The sequence below is a fragment of the Schistocerca serialis genome, chromosome 8, assembly GCF_023864345.2.
Source record: "Schistocerca serialis cubense isolate TAMUIC-IGC-003099 chromosome 8, iqSchSeri2.2, whole genome shotgun sequence".
Lineage (NCBI taxonomy): Eukaryota > Metazoa > Arthropoda > Insecta > Orthoptera > Acrididae > Schistocerca > Schistocerca serialis.
Window position 1 is genome coordinate 61,612,412 of NC_064645.1, and position 21,089 is coordinate 61,633,500.

General features: G+C 39.3%; 1 protein-coding gene across 1 annotated transcript in view; it reads left to right on the plus strand.

Annotated features, from left to right (window-relative positions):
• LOC126416469 (intraflagellar transport protein 57 homolog) overlaps nucleotides 1-21,089 on the plus strand; it is a 191,692-nt gene that overhangs the window by 18,232 nt on the left and 152,371 nt on the right. The window contains exon 2 of the mRNA XM_050084206.1: nucleotides 19,676-19,854. Coding sequence (XP_049940163.1) covers nucleotides 19,688-19,854 — 167 coding nt within the window. The 5' untranslated portion in view covers nucleotides 19,676-19,687. The remainder of the gene's footprint in view (nucleotides 1-19,675; nucleotides 19,855-21,089) is intronic.

The following is a 21,089-nucleotide window of genomic DNA, read 5'->3' on the forward strand; positions in this document are numbered from 1 at the left end:
TTACTAAACACAACATATAAAATTCTGACAAATATACTGTTAGCAAGGATAAGCCCTTACGTTGAAGACTCCCTAGATGATGCCCAATGTGGATTTAGACCTAACAGATCGACTATTGACAATATATATGTCCTAAGGATGTTGGGTGAAAAGAAATATGAATTCAATCAAAATGTACATATGCTTTTCATTGATTTTAAAAAAGCTTTTGACAGTATCAACAGGGAATATTTATGGAAGTGCATGAGGCAGATTGGCATCCCTAACAAATTGATAAATTTAATAAAATCTTGCACTTTAAACTCAAAATACAAAATAAAAGTAGCTAGCAAACTTTCTGAAGACTTTGAGGTTAAAACTGGAGTCAAACAAGGGGATTCACTCTCACCAGTTCTTTTTAACATAGTAATCAATAGAATAATCCAAAAAGTAAAGCTACTACAAATTGGAGCACAACTGGAAAGCAAAATTAACATTGTAGCATACGCTGATGACATTGCATTATTATCTGACAGTGAGAATGATTTGAAGCTTCTTACAGCACAATTAATTAAAGCCACAAATGGCACAGGCCTCCAGCTGAATACAGAAAAAACAATGTACTTTATCTTATCCCGCTATCCATCAAATAATAATGTACTGCAAATTAATAACACAGCTTTCACAAAGACAAATGAATTTAATTACCTTGGTACAATAGTAACCTCTGACAACTCCATAAAAATTGAAATAGAATCACGAATTCAGAAGGCTAACAAATGCTACTATAGTCTCTTGACAGTTTTCAAAAGCAAGTTAATTTCTAGGAACACCAAACTACAAGTATACAAATCATTGATTATACCAGTACTCACCTATGGATCTGAAACCTGGACTCTCACAAAAAAAGAGGAAAACAGATTAAGAGTATTTGAACGAAAAATTTTGAGAAAAATATTTGGACCCATAAGAGATAGGATCAGTGATGAATGGAGATTGCTAAATAACAATGAAATTTACAAATTATATAAAGACTCCGATATAGTGGCCAAAATTAAAGCCAAAAGACTGAAATGGATAGGGCATGTCATCAGAGCACCACCAAACAGGACCATCAAGAAAGTGACTGAAGAGATTCCCACCGGAAGACGACCTCTTGGACGCCCACGCATGAGATACTTGGACAATATTCAAGACGATCTCAGAAAACTAGGACATGACAGACAGTGGCAAATTACTTGTAAAGACAGAGCAAAGTGGTTCAACATTGTCCATTCTGCAGCAAAAAGCCTTCATGGATTGTAATGCTTAATAATAATAATAATAATAAAGTTATTGTAGAGCTGTGAAATCGCTTCAATAATTTGTAATAACCCTGTATAGCAAACCCTATTTTTTCTGTCTGACCACAAACTAGGTAGAACACCTTCAAAGTAATTCCAAAATTCTTTTGGATGCACATTTCCTGTTGGATCGAGATGTAAAAACTGCCTGTTAGTGACATACGATATTTCAGATGATTTTACTACAAAACTACACCCACTACTGTTAGTTCTATGTCTGAAGTTAGTTTCAACTTGGCATAATCTAATGCTTTGCTCATCCACCTTATTTTCAACCTCTTCTACGTGGTTAGTTAGCTGAAGAACATTTTCTTCAGGTACACCCACTCGTTCAGACACACTTTCTACTTCATTCATACATTTGACATATTCAGAACTGATTTTACTGTCTAACAATTTGTGATCATTTACACATATAGACTCTACCACTGCTATTTTGACCTCTACTTTGTGCACACCTTCTTTTATCAAATCTACCCTTTGTTTATTTCCAATAGCAATTTTTTCAAGGCATATGTTAATCACTTTTTACAGTTTTAATGGATTGTTGGCAGTTATTCGCAACTTGAGAAATTTTGCTGTCCACTTTACTTTCAAACAACTTCAAATCGTTTTTACACATTTCTTTTAAAACCGCAGTATGCTTCTCAAGTTTTTCATTAAAATCAGAAGTTTGCTTTTCGAGTTTTTCATCAAGTTTACTAATTGTCTGACCAATTGTTTCAGCCAAATTAGTATGCCCATATTTTATAGAACCCATTAATGCTGCAAACATTTCTTGTGTACTTCCAGGTTGTATTTTCTACATTACTGTTTCCTGTTTACTTTGTTCCACCTGTACTGTACCACATTTGACCCATTTAATTCAGTAACACACAATTGGTTGTTACCGATTTCATGCTTAATGTCACTTTCAGGATTTACATTATCCCCACTAGGTACATTAACTGACATCCTTGAAGTAGATTCTACTCCGCTGTCTGTAAATAACAAAGAAATATCATCAAAAACCTCCTCTTTTACTTTAACATTACTCCTTCTCTCTCTTCAGGCATGCTAGTTTGTAAAGCACTTACACTGAATGAGAGTTCCTCCTCTTTTATCGCATTTACAAAATCTTTATCACTTTCCATGTTACTCAGTCTTTCAGCTCACATACGCAACACATGTAACAAACTTAACTTATCTTTTGTTGAATGCTGCAGCCTCGACGTGCTGAATCTGTAGAGTCTGACCTCTTCGTCTGCTGTACCAGTTTCAGGGTCCCCGCTCGTTGTGTAAGTTGGCAGCACTGCCCTGTCATACTGCTGCTCGTTGATACCGCTATGACGCCGTCTGCTGCTATGATGCTCCCACATTGTTATTGTGACTGTTTAACATCTTCTTCTTTCTTATAAGTCTCTCCGGTGACTCAAAACGGGTTCCATTCAAAATTCCACGTGTACCGATTTACAAAACTTTTCATTATTGTCCACTATACGGTGTTTCACAAAATTTCTCTCAACTACAGATTCAATGTACTATGGCTTTTTAACTGTTTTCCTGGCCAATGCACCATGTGTGGCGACGCGATTCCTTTCGTCTAATACCTTCACCTACCTGTGAACTTGTTGCAACAGATCACCGGTAGGAAAGCCAAGCAAAAATCTACCGCACTGCAACTCGCACAAGGATGCATACAACATAACTAGTCCAAGAATCAGGAAAAGGCCTTAATTTTGAATGAAAGGAGGAAATACTGCCAAAACTTCGGTATATTCTGAACCTTGATAATGTACACATTCACTGCCAAGCCCATGCTTATCTTAACACATTCATGCACCAACCCTTTCATTCACGTTAGCAAGTTTCCCAAAATATGAACAGCTACTAAGCACGGATTTTCCTTAAATGAAAATGCTCACCATACTATTAAATATTCCCAAAATATGATCAGCTACTAAGAACAGATTTTTCTTAAATGAAAACACTTTCCATGCTATTAAGTTTATCAGTGTCTAATGCGCTCAAGTTTTTAGTCACTGATCTGCTCAATACACCATGCGTAATTACTATATTTTCTCACATACAAAATTGCTTAAAATATCCATACTTTCTAAACATCAAACCGGAGCAAATATGCCTTCACTTTAGAACACTTTTGAAACATGTAGCACAACTAAAACTGTCAAATTATAACTTCCTTCGGAGCTCATACTGCACACGACCGTACCATTGAAAGGCTGGGCTCCAACTACCTCGACTGCCGTAAGCATTCTCTGTTTCCAAGAAAAAAGACACGCGAGGAATAGCACATTCTGATTGGTCAGTTTTCTTTAAGGCCAATAGAAAAACATTATTCTTCCGCGTTAGTCCGTGCTTTTCATGACTAACCAATCAACAAATAACACACTTTCGAACTGAATTTTTTCCCAAAATAAATAGTTAACATTCTGAAATTTTATTTATGCTTTATGTTGTTAACTATTTTCTTTTGCACTCAAATTGGCTTTCCTTTTACCATAAACTTACTTAACATGTTATGATACAAAATTCTCGTCGTACAACATTCATCAGTAGATCAGTGATTTACATATTTACTTCAGACCGCATTCACGCTGCTAAAAGCATATACAAAACTGCACAAACATAAATGAACAAAAAAGCCTTCAAGAAATAAAGAGAACAATTCACAAAAACATTCTCTTGACCTGTTTCTTGAATGTCTCTGTGCACTACTGTCCTCTAGCAGATGAAAATTAGAACTACATACTTGACTGAACTCGCTTCAGACCATCTGTCACTTTGCACGCATGAGTCATTCTCCCAATACACAGGCTCTAGACAGGAGCGATATAAGGTGCCATGCCTCAGCTCGACTAAGACAGGCAACTAAATCAACCCTTGCTGAGCACTGTCTTAAACTCAACCATTTATTAAGTTATAATGAAATAGGGATTTTGGCACAGACCCCCAGATACTGGGACAGTGTTATAAGAAAGTATTTAGAGATAAATGTGATAGAAAACCTCATGAATTGTGACACTGGGAACCAGCTCAGTAGAGCCTGGTATCCTGCACTGGAGTTGCTGAAAAGTTAACAGGGGCAGCAGCAGAACTCAACAAAAACAATAACTGAGGTTTTGGACAGGGGAAACAAACTTGACATAGAGTGCCAGGCACACCAGGCATCAGGTGGAACATTGCAGGACGCTTCTAGGGGGAGCGGACTGCGAAGAGAACACCTAGATCCATTCTAGACTGAAGAGGAAACACTACCATGCAGATGACCACATAGGTCTGAAGAAGGATAACTGATGCTCAGCATGCCAAACCTGGCCGAAAAGGGAATGCCTAAGAATGTTTCTAGTGGGAGTGAAATGCAGAGAGAGCATCTGGAACAGCCCAGGGTCAGGCACTGCGGACTGAAAGGGAAACACATAAGGAGTGGATCACAGACAGAACATCTGGAACCTGTCATTGGTGTAACTATCGAACCTGCCCCACTCATTGAGCAGTCCCAGGCAGCACGTGATGAAGATTACAAGACACATTATCAAAATATCTTGCTAGAATGGTGTTGATATCAGTCAGAATACCTGACACCTCTAAGATGTCAACAGATCACTGGGAAACTCTGATAATTACACTCAAGTAGCTGTTCAATACAATACTCACAGGACCCATAGCCTGTGTTATTATTTTGTATGTAGTCACTCCCCCTTTCCTCATGTCATTGTTGTTGTTGTTGTGGTCTTCAGTCCTGAGACTGGGTTGATGCAGCTCTCCATGCTACTCTATCCTGTGCAAGCTTATTCATCTCCCAGTACCTACTGCAACCTACATCCTTCTGAATCTGCTTAGTGTATTCATCTCTTGGTCTCCCTCTACGATTTTTACCCTCCACGCTGCCCTCCAATACTAAATACTAAATTGGTGATCCCTTGATGCCTCAGAACATGTCCTACCAACCGATCCCTTCTTCTGGTCAAGTTGTGCCACAAACTTCTCTTCTCCCCAATCCTATTCAATACTTCCTCATTAGTTATGTGATCTACCCATCTAATCTTCAGCATTCTTCTGTAGCACCACATTTCAAAACCTTCTATTCTCTTCTTGTCCTCATGTCATATGCCAACAGTAATGTGATGCTAACCTATACTCATCTAGGTGCAACTGTTCAGTCTCTGTGACTTCCAGATGATGTTCTGTTCTGCATAGCAAAGCTGGAAAAATACCTTTAGATTTTTCATTATCCTGTACTGATATGAGACTTTCATTTTTCTTATTGAACAAACTTACTATGTTTTGATGGAAAAGTTAAATGTATTATTTTTTACTGTCCGAGCTGCCATTTGTTGTTTTTTTCATTGATTGTTGCAAGTGTTTTATAGTTCTTCGGCAGTTCTGTCTTTCAGAAACATTTGATCTAAATCAGCAGTTCCCAATCTTTTCTGACTCACAAAAAGTGGTCTGAGTTGGGTGAACATTTGATTTTCAAATATGCATACAGTAGACATGCATGAAAGATAATTCTGAGCAAGAGATTTGATAACCTTAAATTAACTTAACCCATAAGGGTTTAAATCTAAAGTTACTCTAGTTATTGTTTAATATAAATATGGAAAAGATCAATTTTTAATAAAATAATGTAATTGCATAGATAAAAATATCTGCTATCCAAGAGGCTGCAGAACACACACATAAAAGAGTGGCTCCTTCAGACAGAAGGGTTGAAGGGAAAGAAAGAGGGGTGAAGGAAAAAGACTGGAGAGGTCTAGGGAAAGAGGTATATTTTGGGAAAGCCACCCAGAACCGTGGGTCAGGGGAGACTTACCACATGGGATGAAAAAGAAAGACTGATTGTTGGGGACTGCATTGGATGAGTTTTGAAACCTGAGAGCTTAAAGGTGGAAAACAGGGTAATATGCAAGACAGTGATTACTGCTTAAACATCATGCATTGGTTAATAAGAGTGAAAAGCTAAGTGCATTGCATGTAACAGAGATGGGAGGGGGCAGTAAAAAATTTATAGGTAAGGCAATGAAAGATGTAAAAAACTAAAACAGAGTGACGAAAAGAGTAGTTACTGTGAAGAAATGCTGAGGCAGAAGAAATTAACATAAACTAAGGCCAGGTGGGTGGCGAGAACCAAGGGGCATGTTGTAATGCTGCTTCCCACCCGCAGAGTTCTGAGTAACTGGTGCCTGGGGGAAGAATCCAGATGGCACGTGTGGTGAAACAGGTGCTGAGGTCATGATTGCCATGTTGTAGAGCGTGCTCTGCAACAGGATATTGCGAGTTGTCAGTATACACCCTCTGCCTATGCCCCTTCATCCTAATAGATAACTTGGTGGTAGTCGTGCCGATGTAGAAGGCCGAACAGTGTTTACATAACAGCTGGTATATCACGTGTGTTGTTTCTCTCTGATAGTATATGTTTTGCCAATTACAGGGCTGCTATAGGTGGTGGTAGGAGGGTGCATAGGCAAGTCTTGCAGTGGGGATAGTCAGAGGGGTAGGAGCCATAGGGTAGGGAGATGGGTGCAGAAGGAGCATAGGATCTGACAAGAATATTGTGGAGTTGATAGGGCGACAGAAAACTGTTCTTAATGTGGTGGGCAAAATTTCAGACAGAATTGGTCTCATTTCAGGGCATGATTTTAGAAAGTCATTGCCCTGTTGAAGTAGCTGATTAACACATTCCAGACCAGGATAATACTGAGTCACCAGTGGAATGCTCTGAAGTAATTTTTTAGCGGGATCAACAGTACCAGGATTGGATGTGATGGCCCAAGAAATCTGCTTTTTTAACTATGATGTGCGGGGTAATTATGTCCAGTGAAGGCTGAGTGAGAATGATGGTATATTGCTGTAAAGAGTCTGCATCCAAACAAATTTGTTTGCCTCAGGTGCCAAGGCTGTATGGGAGGGAACTTTAGTTTTTGTTGTTACTTCAGACTTAATGTAATTATCATTTTACTTTCTTTTCTTCTCACACATTGACACAACATGTAACTTGCAATTTTGTTAAATCCTGTTCCCCTTTCCAACTTTCACTTTTCAACCAGTTATCCACTTAGTGAGAATGGGAATGGTTCTGATACCCAGATGCTAACTTACTGTATTTGCCACAAGGAAAGAAGAAGTAGGCTGTTGTTGAAAATCAAAGGCCAGACCACCATGTAACTGTTCCTTTGGGGGGTTGCGGTAGTGTTGTTAGTATTGTTAGAACACAAAGAATTTAGAAGACCAAATTTCCCCTGTAGCAAAATCAAATGCATCCCTAATGTTGTAACATAACTGTAAATCAGGCATTTGTGGTAAATATTAATTTATTGTGAAAATAATGTGATAAATTCCCAATGTCACATGTATGTAACAAGGACCATTATTGGGTCAATTAATTTTAAAGTATTATTATTATTATTATTAACGCAACAGAAACGAACAAAACAGTAATAGCCCTAACCTCAAAACCCACCATTATGGAAAGGAGTTTTGGCGAACTCTTCGAAATATTTTGCGAACCCCCTATGGATTTGCAAACCACAGGTTGTGAAACAATGATCTAAACAAAGCCTGGTTGAAAGTATCGTAAATCACAAAGACTGGGCAGAAAGTGTTCTGCTTCTAGAAATTAGTTATACAAGTAACATCCTACTGGAATCATTCAGATGTGGACCATGCCATGTGTGGCATTACCCATCTCATGAGTGATTCCTGAAGCTGTGGATTTACATGTTCAGTAGAAGCTTTATACATTTTGTGTAAGAACCGTAAAGATGAGGTAAGAGAAATTAGTGCTCATATGAAGGTGTATAGACAATTGTTTTCCCTTGCTCTCTATGCGAGTGAAACAGGAAAGGAACTGGCTTGTAGTGGTACAAGGTATCCTCTACCATGCAGCATTTGGTGGCTTTTGTTGTATATATGTAGGTGTAGACAAACAGGCTTTATGGATAACCAGAATTTCTTTGGGTTTTGTGAGAGATCTCTCAATAATATTCTGCTACTGTAGTTGTTGAAGGCTGCACACATTGTCCTCTTAACAGCTGTTTCACGCAGCATCTTTCTATTGTAATGCTATGCTTTGTTTTACATCTGTTATGCAGTGGTCGGTTTCTTTACAGTGGCTGTATACATTGGGGGGTTCCTCCCATCGTGAACTCTTGTATTAAGTAGATATCTGTTGATTACATTATTGTCTTTTATTCTGATTGGTTTGATGCAGCACCCGTCCATGATCTTGTCTTAGGATCAATTTCTTTATTGCAGAGTAGGACTTTTTTGCACAGTGTCCTCACTTTATTTGGTGAATGTACTCCAACCACTATCTACGCTTACAATTTTCACCCTCTGTGGCTCCCTCCGTTATTGCGTTGTGTTGTTTGGGGAAGGAGTTGAGACCGCGAGGTCATCGGTCTCATCGTATTAGGGAAGGATGGGGAAGGAAGTCGGCCGTCCCTTTCAAAGGAACCATCCCAGCATTTACCTAGAGCGATTTAGGGAAATCAGGGAAAACCTAAATCAGGTTAGTCGGATGCGGGATTGAACTGTTGTCCTCCCGAATGCGAGTCTAGTGTCTAACCACTGCGTCACCTCGCTCGGTCCCTCCGTTATTCCATGATGTTGTAACAGCAATGTGAAAGAGAGTTGGTGTTGACTGGAAGGATACTGGGCCACAAATTTATTAACATATGTATGAAAAACAGAAACCAATTTATTAAAACATGCAAGACAATCTGAGCAGCTACCCCTGGAATTAATAAAATTAATTTCCAAGAACTGTTGGTGGGTATTACATGACTTTCAGAAATGACTGAATGAAATTAAAAAAATGTCAAGAACATTTGGGGTTCTGTGTATTGCGCAGAGATAGCTTTTTCAATGAGCAGTCTTCACGGCCCCAACCAAATGTGCAGTGACCAAAAATGCAACTTTTTGCAGCGGGCGAAGGATGCTCTCAGCCACGACATCACAACCCTTTCTCCAGCCACTGTCAAACACACTTCTCAGCCGCCCATCACTTTGAGAGCACCTCCTGGCCTTGACAGCAGTTAAATATTGGCCCACAGATCTGTGCTCTTTAGGGAACAAACCGCTCGAGAAGCAATTGCAACCAGAGAGGCTAATAGTGAGTGGAAACTATTGAGATCAAAACAGGCCCACACAGCACAGTAACACTAGTCCTACCCTCTACCACTTCTTTTCCTTGGTATTTCCCACATGTTCCTTCTCTTGCTGATTCTATTGAGAACCTCCTCATTTCTGTCGTTATCAATTCACTTGAATTTCAGTATTCTTCCATAACAGCACTTCTCAAACATTTCAGTTCTCTTACTTTTTCGGTTTTTCCCACTGTCCATGATTAACTTCCAGACAATGCACTACCGTAGAAGTACAGTTTCACATAGTATGGATGTATGGTCCCGTGGCGATATGAATTAATAAAATCTTCTCGGGTTTCCAGCTGAGTCAGGTGGTTAAAAATCTCACAAGCTTATGACAGTTGCCATTGACAGTGGCCAAGGAAAGCTCAGTCAGAAGCTCATGAGATTTGAATCACCTGACATGGCTGGAAATCCAAGAAGCTTTTATTACAGACTCAGAAATTTTCTAGAATATAACTGTATGTTTGATACTATTAGACTTCTTTTCCCAGGAATGCTCTCTTTTGCTGTGCTGATATGCTTCTTATGTGCTCTTACTTGATCCATAATCTATTACGTCCCTTCCAAAGATAGCAGAATTCCTTTAATTCAACTTATATGTGGTCCCCAATCTTGATGTCAAGTTTGTTGCTAATTTTATTTCCACAACTAACGAACACTTTTTGTCTTTCTTTGGTTCATTCTCCAATCATACTCTGTGTTCAGTAAACTGTTATCTGAAGATCCTGTAATACTTCCTCACTTTCAAGTGGATGAGATTGTCATCTGTGCATTGTATCACTTATATCCTTCCACCCTGAATTTTAATCCCACTGCCAAAATTTTCTTTTGTTTCCTTCATCTCGCCTTCAGTATACAGGTTAACTGGAGGAGTAGTAAAATCTGAGCACTCCTCTCTTGGTCTTACATTTTTATCTCTCTCTCTCTCTCTGGGTTCCTGTAGCTCTTGTATATTACCCGTCTTATCCCTCTAAAAGTATTTATTTATCTGGTGGTTTCAAACATCCTGCACCATCTTACATTGTTGAATGTGTTTTGTAGGTCGCCAAATCCTGCACAGGTGTCTAGATTTTTTTAAAGTTTTGTTTCCGTCCCCAAGCACAATGTCAGGGCTGCGTTTTTTGTGCTTCTATCTTCCCTAAAGCCAAACCAATTGTCATTTAAGAGATCTTCAATTTTATTTTCCATTCTGCTGTACATTATTCTTGTCAGCAACGTGGATGCATGAATTTTAAGCTGATTATGCAACAGTCACTCATTTTAGGGCCTTGCTTATTTTTGGAATTGTATTGAAGATACAGTATTTCTCTGAAAGTCAGCTGGCATATCTCCAATCTCCCTTATTCTACACACTAACTTGAATAATTGTTTGGTTACCACTTCCCACAGTGGCTTTAGAAATTAGAGTGATTTGTTATCTATCCCTTCTGCATTGTTTGATCACATGTCTTCCAAAGCTCTGTGAAACTCTGATTCCAATATTGGATCCTGCTTGTTTTTGTTGTAGTTTTCAGTCCAAAGACTGGTTTGATGCAGCTCTCCACACTAGTATATCCCGTGCAACCCTGGTCTTCCTCTACATGTCTACAATTTTTAACCCTCACACTTCTTCCTTTACCAAACTGACAATTCCTTGACGTTTCTGGATGTGTCCTGTCCATTGATTCCTTCTTTTAACCAAATGTGCCACAAGTTTCATTTTCCCCCCCAACTCAATTCTTTTTCTTCTTATTTGTTATTCAATCGATCCAATTAATCTTCAACATTATTACATAGCATCACATTTCAAAAGCTTCTGTCTTCTTCTTGTTTGAATTGACTATTGTCCAGTTTCACTTCCATACAAGACTACATTCCAAACCTCTTTTTTTCCCCTAATACTTCCATTTATAAGGGATGTTAACGAATTCCTCTTTTTTCAGAGATGCTTTTCTTGCTGTTACCAATGTGCATTTTATATCTTCTCTACTTTGGACGTCAGTAGTTATTTTGCTGCCCGCATAATAAAACTTATCGATTACTAAGTTTAGTGTCTCATTTCGTAATGAGACTCCCTCTACATTGCCTGATTTTATTGAAACTGCTCTTCCAAGCCCTTTGTTGTAGCTGAGAAAATTACAATGTCATTGGCAAACCAAATTGTTTTTATTTCTTCTGAACTCCCTTTCCAAATTTCCCCTTGGTTTTCTTTAGTGCCTGCTCACTGTATAGATTGAGTAAGATAGAGGGCAAGCTACAACCCTGTTTCACTCCCTTTTATACTTCTGCTTCCCTTTCATGTCCTTTGACTCTTGTAACTGTAGTTTAGCTTGTGTACAAGTTGCAGACAGCCATTCTTTCCTTTTTATTGTATCCCTGCCACCTTCAGAGTTTTGAATGGTGTACACCAGTCAACATTGCCAATTTTTTTTATAAATCTAGAAACACTATAAATATTGGTTTGCCTCTATGCAAAAATTCTTCTAATATTTTTCCTTTTTCTACCACCAAATTCTAGTCACCTGCCACAACTGAATTTTTGTCTCCTTTAACTGTCTGTATAATTTCTTTATCTCATCACAATATTTTTTCAAGCATACATTTCTACTTTGTGGTGGGTGTTTGCTTTGTGTCTCCGTGCGTGTTTGCTTCACGTCTCTCTTGGTGACGATAATGCATTCACTATGCTCTTGCGTGCCTCAGCGATACAGATAGCCGTACCGTAGGTGTAGCCACAACGGAGGGGTATCTGTTGAGAGGCCAGACAAACGTGTGGTTCCTGAAGAGGGGCAGCAGCCTTTTCAGTAGTTGCAAGGGCAACAGTCTGGATGATTGACTGATCTGGCCTTTTAACTATAACCAAAACGGCCTGGCTGTGCTGCTACTGCGAATGCCTGAAAGCAAGGGGAAACTACGGCTGTAATTTTTCCAGAGGGCATGCGGCTTTACTGTATGATTAAATGATGATGATTGCGTCCTCTTGGGTAAAATATTCCGGAGGTATAATAGTCCCCCATTCGGATCTCCGGGCGGGGACTACTCAAGAGGATGTCGTTATCAGGAGAAAGAAAACTGGCGTTCTACGGATCGGAGCGTGGAATGTCAGGTCCCTTAATCGGGCAGGTAGGTTAGAAAATTTGAAAAGGGAAATGGATAGGTTAAAGTTAGAAATAGTGGGAATTTGTGAAGTTCGGTGACAGGAGGAACAAGACTTCTGGTCAGGTGACTACAGAGTTATAAACACAAAATCAAATAGGGGTAATGCAGGAGTAGGTTTAATAATGAATAAAAAAATAGGAGTGCGGGTAAGCTACTACCAACAGCATAGTGAACGCATTATTGTGGCCAAGATAGACACGAAGCCCATGCCTACTACAGTAGTACAAGTGTATTTGCCAACTAGCTCTGCCGATGATGAAGAAATTGATGAAATGTATGATGCGATAAAAGAAATTATTCAGGTACTGAAGGGAGACGAAAATTTAATAGTCATGGGTGACTGGAATTCGAGAGCAGGAAAAGAGAGAGAAGGAAACATAGTGGGTGAATATAGATTGGGGGAGAGAAATGAAAGAGGAAGCCACCTGGTAGAATTTTGCACAGAGCACATCTTAATCATAGCTAACACTTGGTTCAAGAATCATAAAAGAAGGTTTTATACATGGAAGAATCCTGGAGATACTAGAAGGTATCAGATAGATTATAAAATGGAAAGATAGAGATTTAGGAACCAGGTTTTAAATTGTAAGACATTTCCAGGGCCGATGTGGACTCTGACCATAATCTATTGGTTATGAACTGTAGATTAAAACTGAAGAAACTGCAAAAAGGTGGGAATTTAAGGAGATGGGACCTGGATAAAGTGACTAAACCAGAGGTTGTACAGAGTTTCAGGGAGAGCATAAGGGAACACTTGACAGGAAGGGGGAAAGAAATACAGTAGAAGAAGAATGGGTAGCTCTGAGGGATGAAGTAGTGAATGCAGCAGAGGATCAAGTAGGTAAAAAGACAAGGGCTAGTAGAAATCCTTGGGTAACAGAAGAAATATTGAATTTAATTGATGAATGGAGAAAATATAAAAATGCAGTAAATGAAGCAGGCGAAAAGGAATACAAACGTCTCAAAAATGAGATCGACAGGAAGTGCAAAATGGCTAAGCAGAGATGGCTAGAGGACAAATGTAAGGATGTAGAGGCTTATCTCACTAGGGGTAAGATAGATACTGCCTACAGGAAAATTAAAGAGGCCTTTGGAGAAAAGAGAACCACTTGTATGAACATCAAGAGCTCAGATGGAAACCCAATTCTAAGCGAAGAAGGGAAAGCAGAAGGGTGGAATGAGTATATAGAGGGTCTATACAAGGGCGATGTACTTGAAGACAATATTATGGAAATGGAAGAGGATGTAGATGAAGGAGTAGACAACATTCCATTGGAACTACTGACGGCCTTGGGAGAGCCAGTCCTGACAAAACTCTACCATCTGGTGAGCAAGATGTATGAAACAGGCGAAATAGCCTCAGACGTCAAGTAGAACATAATAATTCCAATCCCAAAGAAAGCAGGTGTTGACAGATGTGAAAATTACCGAACTATCAGTTTAATAAGTCACAGCTGCAAAATACTAATGCAAATTCTTTGCAGACGAATGGAAAAACTAGTAGAAGCCGACCTCGGGAAAGATCAGTTTGGATTCCGTAGAAATGTTGGAACACGTGAGGTAATACTGACCCTACGACTTATCTTAGAAGCTAGATTAAGGAAGGGCAATCCTACATTTCTAGCATTTGTAGACTTAGAGAAAGCTTTTGACAATGTTGACTGGTATACTCTCTTTCAAATTCTGAAGGTGGCAGGGGTAAAATACAGGGAACAAAAGGCTATTTACAATTTGTACAGAAACCAGATGGCAGTTATAAGAGTCGAGGGGCATGAAAGGGAAGCAGTGGTTGGGAAGGGAGTGAGACAGGGTTGTAGTCTCTCCTCGATGTTATTCAATCTGTATATTGAGCAAGCAGTGAAGGAAACAAAAGAAAAGTTCGGAGTAGGTATTAAAATCCATGGAGAAGAAATAAAAACTTTGAGGTTCGCCGATGACATTGTAATTCTGTCATAGACAGCAAAGGACTTGGAAGAGCAGTTGAACAGAATGGATAATGTCTTGAAAGTAGGATATAAGATGAACTTCAACAAAAGCAAAACGAGGGTAATGGAATGTAATTGAATTAAGTCGGGTGATGCTGAGGGAATTAGCTTAGGAAATGAGACACTTAAAGTAGTAAAGGAGTTTTGCTATTTGGGGAGCAAAATAACTGATGATGGTTGAAGTAGAGAGGATATAAAATGTAGACTGGCAATGGGAAGGAAAGCGTTTCTGAAGAAGAGAACTTTGTTAACATCGAGTATAGATTTAAGTGTCAGGAAGTCATTTCTGAAAGTATTTGTATGGAGTGTAGCCATGTATGGAAGTGAAACATGGACGATAAATAGCTTGGACAAGAAGAGAATAGAAGCTTTTGAAATGTGGTCCTACAGAAGAAGATGCTGAAGATTAGATGGGTAGATCACATAACTAATGAGGAAGTATTGAATAGGATTGGGGAGAAGAGAAGTTTGTGGCACAACTTGACCAGAAGAAGGGATTGGTTGGTAGGACATTTTCTGAGGCATCAAGGAATCACCAATTTAGTATTTAGTATTTTAGGGCAGCGTGGAGGGTAAAAATCATAGAGGGAGACCAAGAGATGAATACACTAAGCAGATTCAGAAGGATGTAGGTTGCAGTAGGTACTGGGAGATGAAGAAGCTTGCACAGGATAGAGTAGCACGGAGAGCTGCATCAAATCAGTCTCAGGACTGAAGACCACAACAACAACAACACTCTTTGTGGTAGCTCAAACATGGTTCTGTTTTGTTAGTCATCATTAGGCCTACTCCTGTATTACCCCTATTAGATTTTGTATTTATAATTCTGTACCCATGTTACCAGAAGTCCTGTTCTTCCTGCTTCTTCAACTCCACTGTTCCCCACTATGTCTGTCTTAAATCTGTCCGTTTCTCTTTTTTAAATTCTCTAACTTTCCTACCCTATAAATGGATCTAACATTCCATGCTCCAATCTCTAGAATGCCGGTTTTGTTTTTGTCATGAGTAGTACCCACCTGGAGATACGAATGGGGGATTATTGTACCTCTGAAATAGTTTAGAAAAGAGGATTGCATCATCTTAAGTCATACAATAAAGCTGCACACCCTTGTAAAAAAGAATAACGACTACAGTTTCTCCTTACTTTCAACTGTTTGCAGTACCACCATAACAAGGCCATGTTGACTAAACTTACTAGACCAAATCAGCCATTCATTTAGACTGTTGCCACTGCAGCTGCTGAAAAGGCTGCTGCTCATCTTCAGGAACTATGAGTAAGTCTGGCCCCTCTGTGGATATCCCTATGTTATGTATCGTTGAGGTATGCGACCATCCCACTTCGGCAAGGTTTGTAATTCATGGGGGGTTGTCTTCCAAATCAATACCCATTTTTTCATCTGTAACATTACAAGACTGATCCTCCCTCCCCTCATTGTACTCTTTCCACCTATCTGCCCCCTCCTTGGTATTCAAAAGTGGAATTTCTTGCTTTTAATGTTGACACCTTTTCTTTTAGTTTCATATATGCTGAATAAGTCCTTCTGATGACCATTTTCTTTTTGGTTTATCCACATTTTTCCTGCAGTCATTTTACTTTAGCTTCCTTGCACTTCCAACGTAATTCATATATAGGTGACTTATATTGCGGTACTCCCTTCTTACTATGAACTTTTTTGCATTTCTTTCTTTCATTGACTAATTGAAGTATGTCTTCTGTTTCCCACAGGTTCTTCAGATACTGTCTGATTTCTGTGATCACTTTTTTAGGGGTATTCATTCTTTCTCAACTGACCTACCTCTTGTTGTATCCACTTTCACATTATTTACAGCCCCAGGGAATATCAAACATTCATCATCCTTCCTCTTGATTTCAGTATTTTGTCTCATTGCGCATTCGTACTACCTGATAATTACCTTAAATTCCAACTTGCATGTCATCATTACTAAATTACAAAAATAAAATATTTATTTATTTATCAGATTCCATGCAACCATGGTAACCAAGGCTGACTAGAAACCAAGGCTGAATGCTGATTAGAAAATTTAAAAACTTCAACACTTCTCATACCAATTTTTTAATATACTTTAACAAATAAATAATCTACTCAATAAATGGAGGCAGGAGAAAACATACATAAAGCATATAGAAATACACAAACTTTCAGAGCTAGTGGCTCCTTGTTCTGGCAGAAGGGTTGAAGGGAAAGGAAGAGGGATGAAAGAAAAAGACTAGAAAGGTTTAGGAAAGGGGAGAGTTATGGAAAAGTCATGCAGAACCCCATGTCAGGGATGCAAATCAAATCATCATTTTTACTTGTCCATACAAACAGCTCCTGCTGGTCTATCCATGTCAGTATTTCGCTTAACGCTGTGTGGAGTGAAATATTGCCATTGATAGTCTAGCAGGGGCTATCTGAATTGACAAGCAAAAAAATTATTCGACTTGCATCTTACTGCACTGATGATAGACATACAGTGGTTGAAATCGAGACCTAACATAAATAGAGTATTAGAGACTGCTTGCTATACATTTTCACAACCTTCAATAAACACAGTTGCTGAGCACATCTGTACCATTTGGAATCGAACCTGATTAAGTGCTAAACTTAACATAAAAACTGTTGCTGCTACCATGGTAAATTCCAGTGTTATATGTTTCGCAGATGGCTGTGCAAAAGAATGAGTCATAAATTTTTGGCTTCATATACAAACCATGGACCTTGCCGTAGGTGCAACCACAATGGAGGGGTATCTGTTGAGAGGCCCGTGTGATTCCTGAAGAAGGGCAGCAGCCTTTTCAGTAGTTGCAGGGGCAACAGTCTGTATGATTGACTGACCTGGCCTTGTAACACAAACCAAAATGGCCTTGCTGTGCTGGTACTGCAAACGACTGAAAGCAAGGGGAAACTACGGCCGTAATTTTTCCCGAGGGCATGCAGCTTTACTGTATGATATGGAGAGATGCATCAAACCAGTCTCAGGACTGAAGACCAAAACAACAACAACAACACAAACTGATGGTTACATAAAATATGACTGTGTGTCTGTGTGTGCGTGTGTGAGAGAGAGAGAGAGAGAGAGAGAGAGAGAGAGAGAGAGAGAGAGAGAGATTGATTGAGATTGAGATTTCCATATCACTGCCTGTGCTGGAGGTAAATGAAGCAGTAGATTAAATTATGTAGCCTATTTTCATTCACAAAACTTTTTTTTATTATTTTTTTTAAATAAAGGATTTCTTGTACAGAATTCATAGCAAGAACAATACATGGTGTTCACCTGTGTTCATTATGTTCAGGCCTCTCAAAATGACAGTGGGCATAATGACATCCTTCGAATATTTTATATTAACTCATTGCAGTTTGAAAGTGACAGAAATGTTCTCATTCTTAAAGCCAGTAGTGGAAAAGAATGGAATAACTTCATTATTGACTCAGAAAGGAATTAATTCTGTAGCCATATAACTCTTCGTTAAACAACACTCAGCACTCAAATAATATTAGCAGTCTGGCTGAAAATTGCTTTTGAAAAAGAAAAGAATCGTGGTAGTTACGCTAGATTGAGCCTCTTACTTCATAGATGAAAATAATCTGTTCACATAATGAATAGATAATGATAATAAAATCTGCATGTTATACAAAACAGGGTACAAAGATTTAAAAGAGTATAATGTGTGTTAGCAGTTGAAAAGAAAATTATGAAAAAATGTTCAATGGTCCACCCCTGTAGCTCAGTGTTCCACCTGTCCAGCTGCTGTGCAGAGGATATGGATTTGATTCCCTGTGCAGCAGGTGAGTTTTGCTCAGTGGGACAACTGGAATGGGGTGCACTCAGTCTCGTAAGGCCAATAGAGAGGCTACTTGAGTGAGAAGTAAAAGCTCCAAGGTCAGGAAAGCCGACAATGGCCAGGACTGTAGTGTACTTACACCACAACCTTCCATACCACATCAAGTGCCACCGGTGGCAGAGGATGACCCTGTCCTAAGTTTATCCCAGTTGTCCCATCTGGGTCAGAATGTGAAGCTTTGCTTGTTGTTACATTCATTTGAGTCTAATAACTAGCAAATTTCCCTCCTATTACTAAATTTGTACTGCATTATGGTCTTCCTGGGTTGATCAGCAACTGACTTTCGAACATATATTGATACCGAAACCTAATTAACAGCACATGTTAACCATTAATGGTTAATATCAACAATTGCTGGTACATGGTGAGAACAGGATGGTGTGCTGTTAGGTGTGGCATTGGAAGGCTGTGCTTAGGGGAATAAAGGAAGAGGAGACAAGCAGATAAGGGGGAAGTACTATGCAGGTGTGTTAGGGTAATAGAAGGCATGTGTGAGGCTGCACTGGAAGCAGTGCTGGGGATAGAGGCAGATGGAGGAGGAGGACTAGCAGAGATTGAGGTCAGGGGGTTGCAACAGTTAAGGATATGTTGCAGGAAGAGTTCCAACCTGCATTATTCAGAAAAAGGTAGTGTTGGTGGGAAGAAGCCAGATGGCACAGGGTGTGACGCAGTCGTGGAAGTCAAGTACACGGTGTTTTGTCTGTATGCTCAGCAACTGGGTGGTCCAGCTGTCCCTGGACACTTGTTGGCAGTGGCCATTCGTGCCCACGGACAGCTTACAGTTATCGTGTACTTTAAGAATTCTGCACAGTGATTGTCCCTGGACACTTGTTGACAGTGGCCATTCGTGCACATGCAGAGCTTATAGTTGTCATGTCCTTTTAGAATGCCACAAAGTGACTGTAGGTAAGTTGGTAAACCACATGGCTGCCTTCCCAGGTGGCCCTGCCTTCGATGGGGTAGGTAATGTCTGTGACAGAACTGGAGTAAGTGGTAGTGGGATGGGTTGGTGCCACCTACTCCAGTTCTGTTAACTTTTGAATGTCTCCTCTTTATGTAAGTAGCAGTCTGTCCTGATTTGTATTGTTGATATTCCATCCCAGATTTTCCATTGTTTAATGTTTGATGTCAGTATTTATTGTAATCATGAACATACCATACTCCTTTTAATGGGTCTCACAAGAATAAGTAGTACTTTGTTCTGTGTTCATGTAGTGTCATTTTGTTGTGCAGGTACACCAAAATATGGAGGATGATGATGATCACGTGCTGCGTACTCCAGAGAAACAAGATGTGGGGCCAGGTCTTGCATTCATGCCATTTATTGTCATGGAAGATCTTCATGACAAACTGAAGCTACTCAATTATGATACTGAATTTATCCAGACACTAAAGATGAAGCCTCTGAGCAGGTATTAAGTTTTACAAATAATTGATATTGCTCTTGTCAGTGTAGTCATTGGTTTTAACGGTCAAGAAATACACAAGACATATATAGTGTAAGTACTTTTAAGAAATTTTCTGTATTTTCACTTCATAGTTTACATTTTTGCACTTCTTGTAATATTTTTTCTGAATTGGTTAGTGATATCCATGTAGAAAACGGATTGCTAGCTCAGTTTTGTTACAGAGGAGTTTAATTATAAAAATAAAATGGAAACTTCTTATTGTGTTAGAGTGCCTTCTTTGTCATTGGCTTATTTAAATATGAAAAAATCTTTTGTGGGTTGGAATTGAGTTTCACTTGTTCATTGATCCCCCTGTGCTCAAGGAGAGTGCAATTTCCACCCCCCCACCCCTACTGACTGGTCTGACATCACCCACCACAAATTTCCCCCATGTGCCAACCTCTTCATTTCATAGTAGCATTTTCAATCTACACTTTCAGTTATTTGTTGTTTGTATTCCAGTCTGTGTCTTCATCTACAATTTGTATCCTCTACGGCGCCCTCTACTACTGTGGAAGTTGTTACCTGATCTCTGAATGTATGTCCTACCATCCTGCCCTTTTTTCCTGCCAGTCTACTCCATATGCTGGGGTTATTCACTGATTCTGTGGAGGACTTCCTCGGCCCTCCTAATTTTCAATGTTCTTCTGTAGCAGCACATCTTAGACGCTTCAGTTCTCATCTGTTCCTGTTTTCCCACAGCCCGTTATTCATTACCAAACAGCACTGCCCTTCAATTATACATTCTCAGAGTTTTCTCCCTAAAATTAAGGCCTATGTTTGATACTACTAGACTTCTTTTGGCCATGAATGCCCTCTTTGCCTGGGCTAGTCTGATTTTTATGTCCTCTTTGTTTTGTCATTTATAAGTTATTTTGCTTCCAAGGTAGCAGAATTCCTTAACTCCATTAACTTAATCATCTCCAATTTTCACGTTAAGTTTCTTACTATTCTCATTTCTGCTACTTCTCATTACTTTTGTCTTTCCTCAGCTCGCTCAATCTGTATTCTGTGTTTATTAGACTGTTCAGTTCATTCAACAGATCTTGTGATTTTTCTTCACCTTCACTGAGAATACCAGTGTTATTGGAAAATCTTATCATCGATATTTTCTCGCCTGGAATTTAAATCCCTACTCTTGAACCTTCCTTTTACTTTCGTTGTTGCCAGGACGACCTGTCTGGTGCCTTGACCTTTCC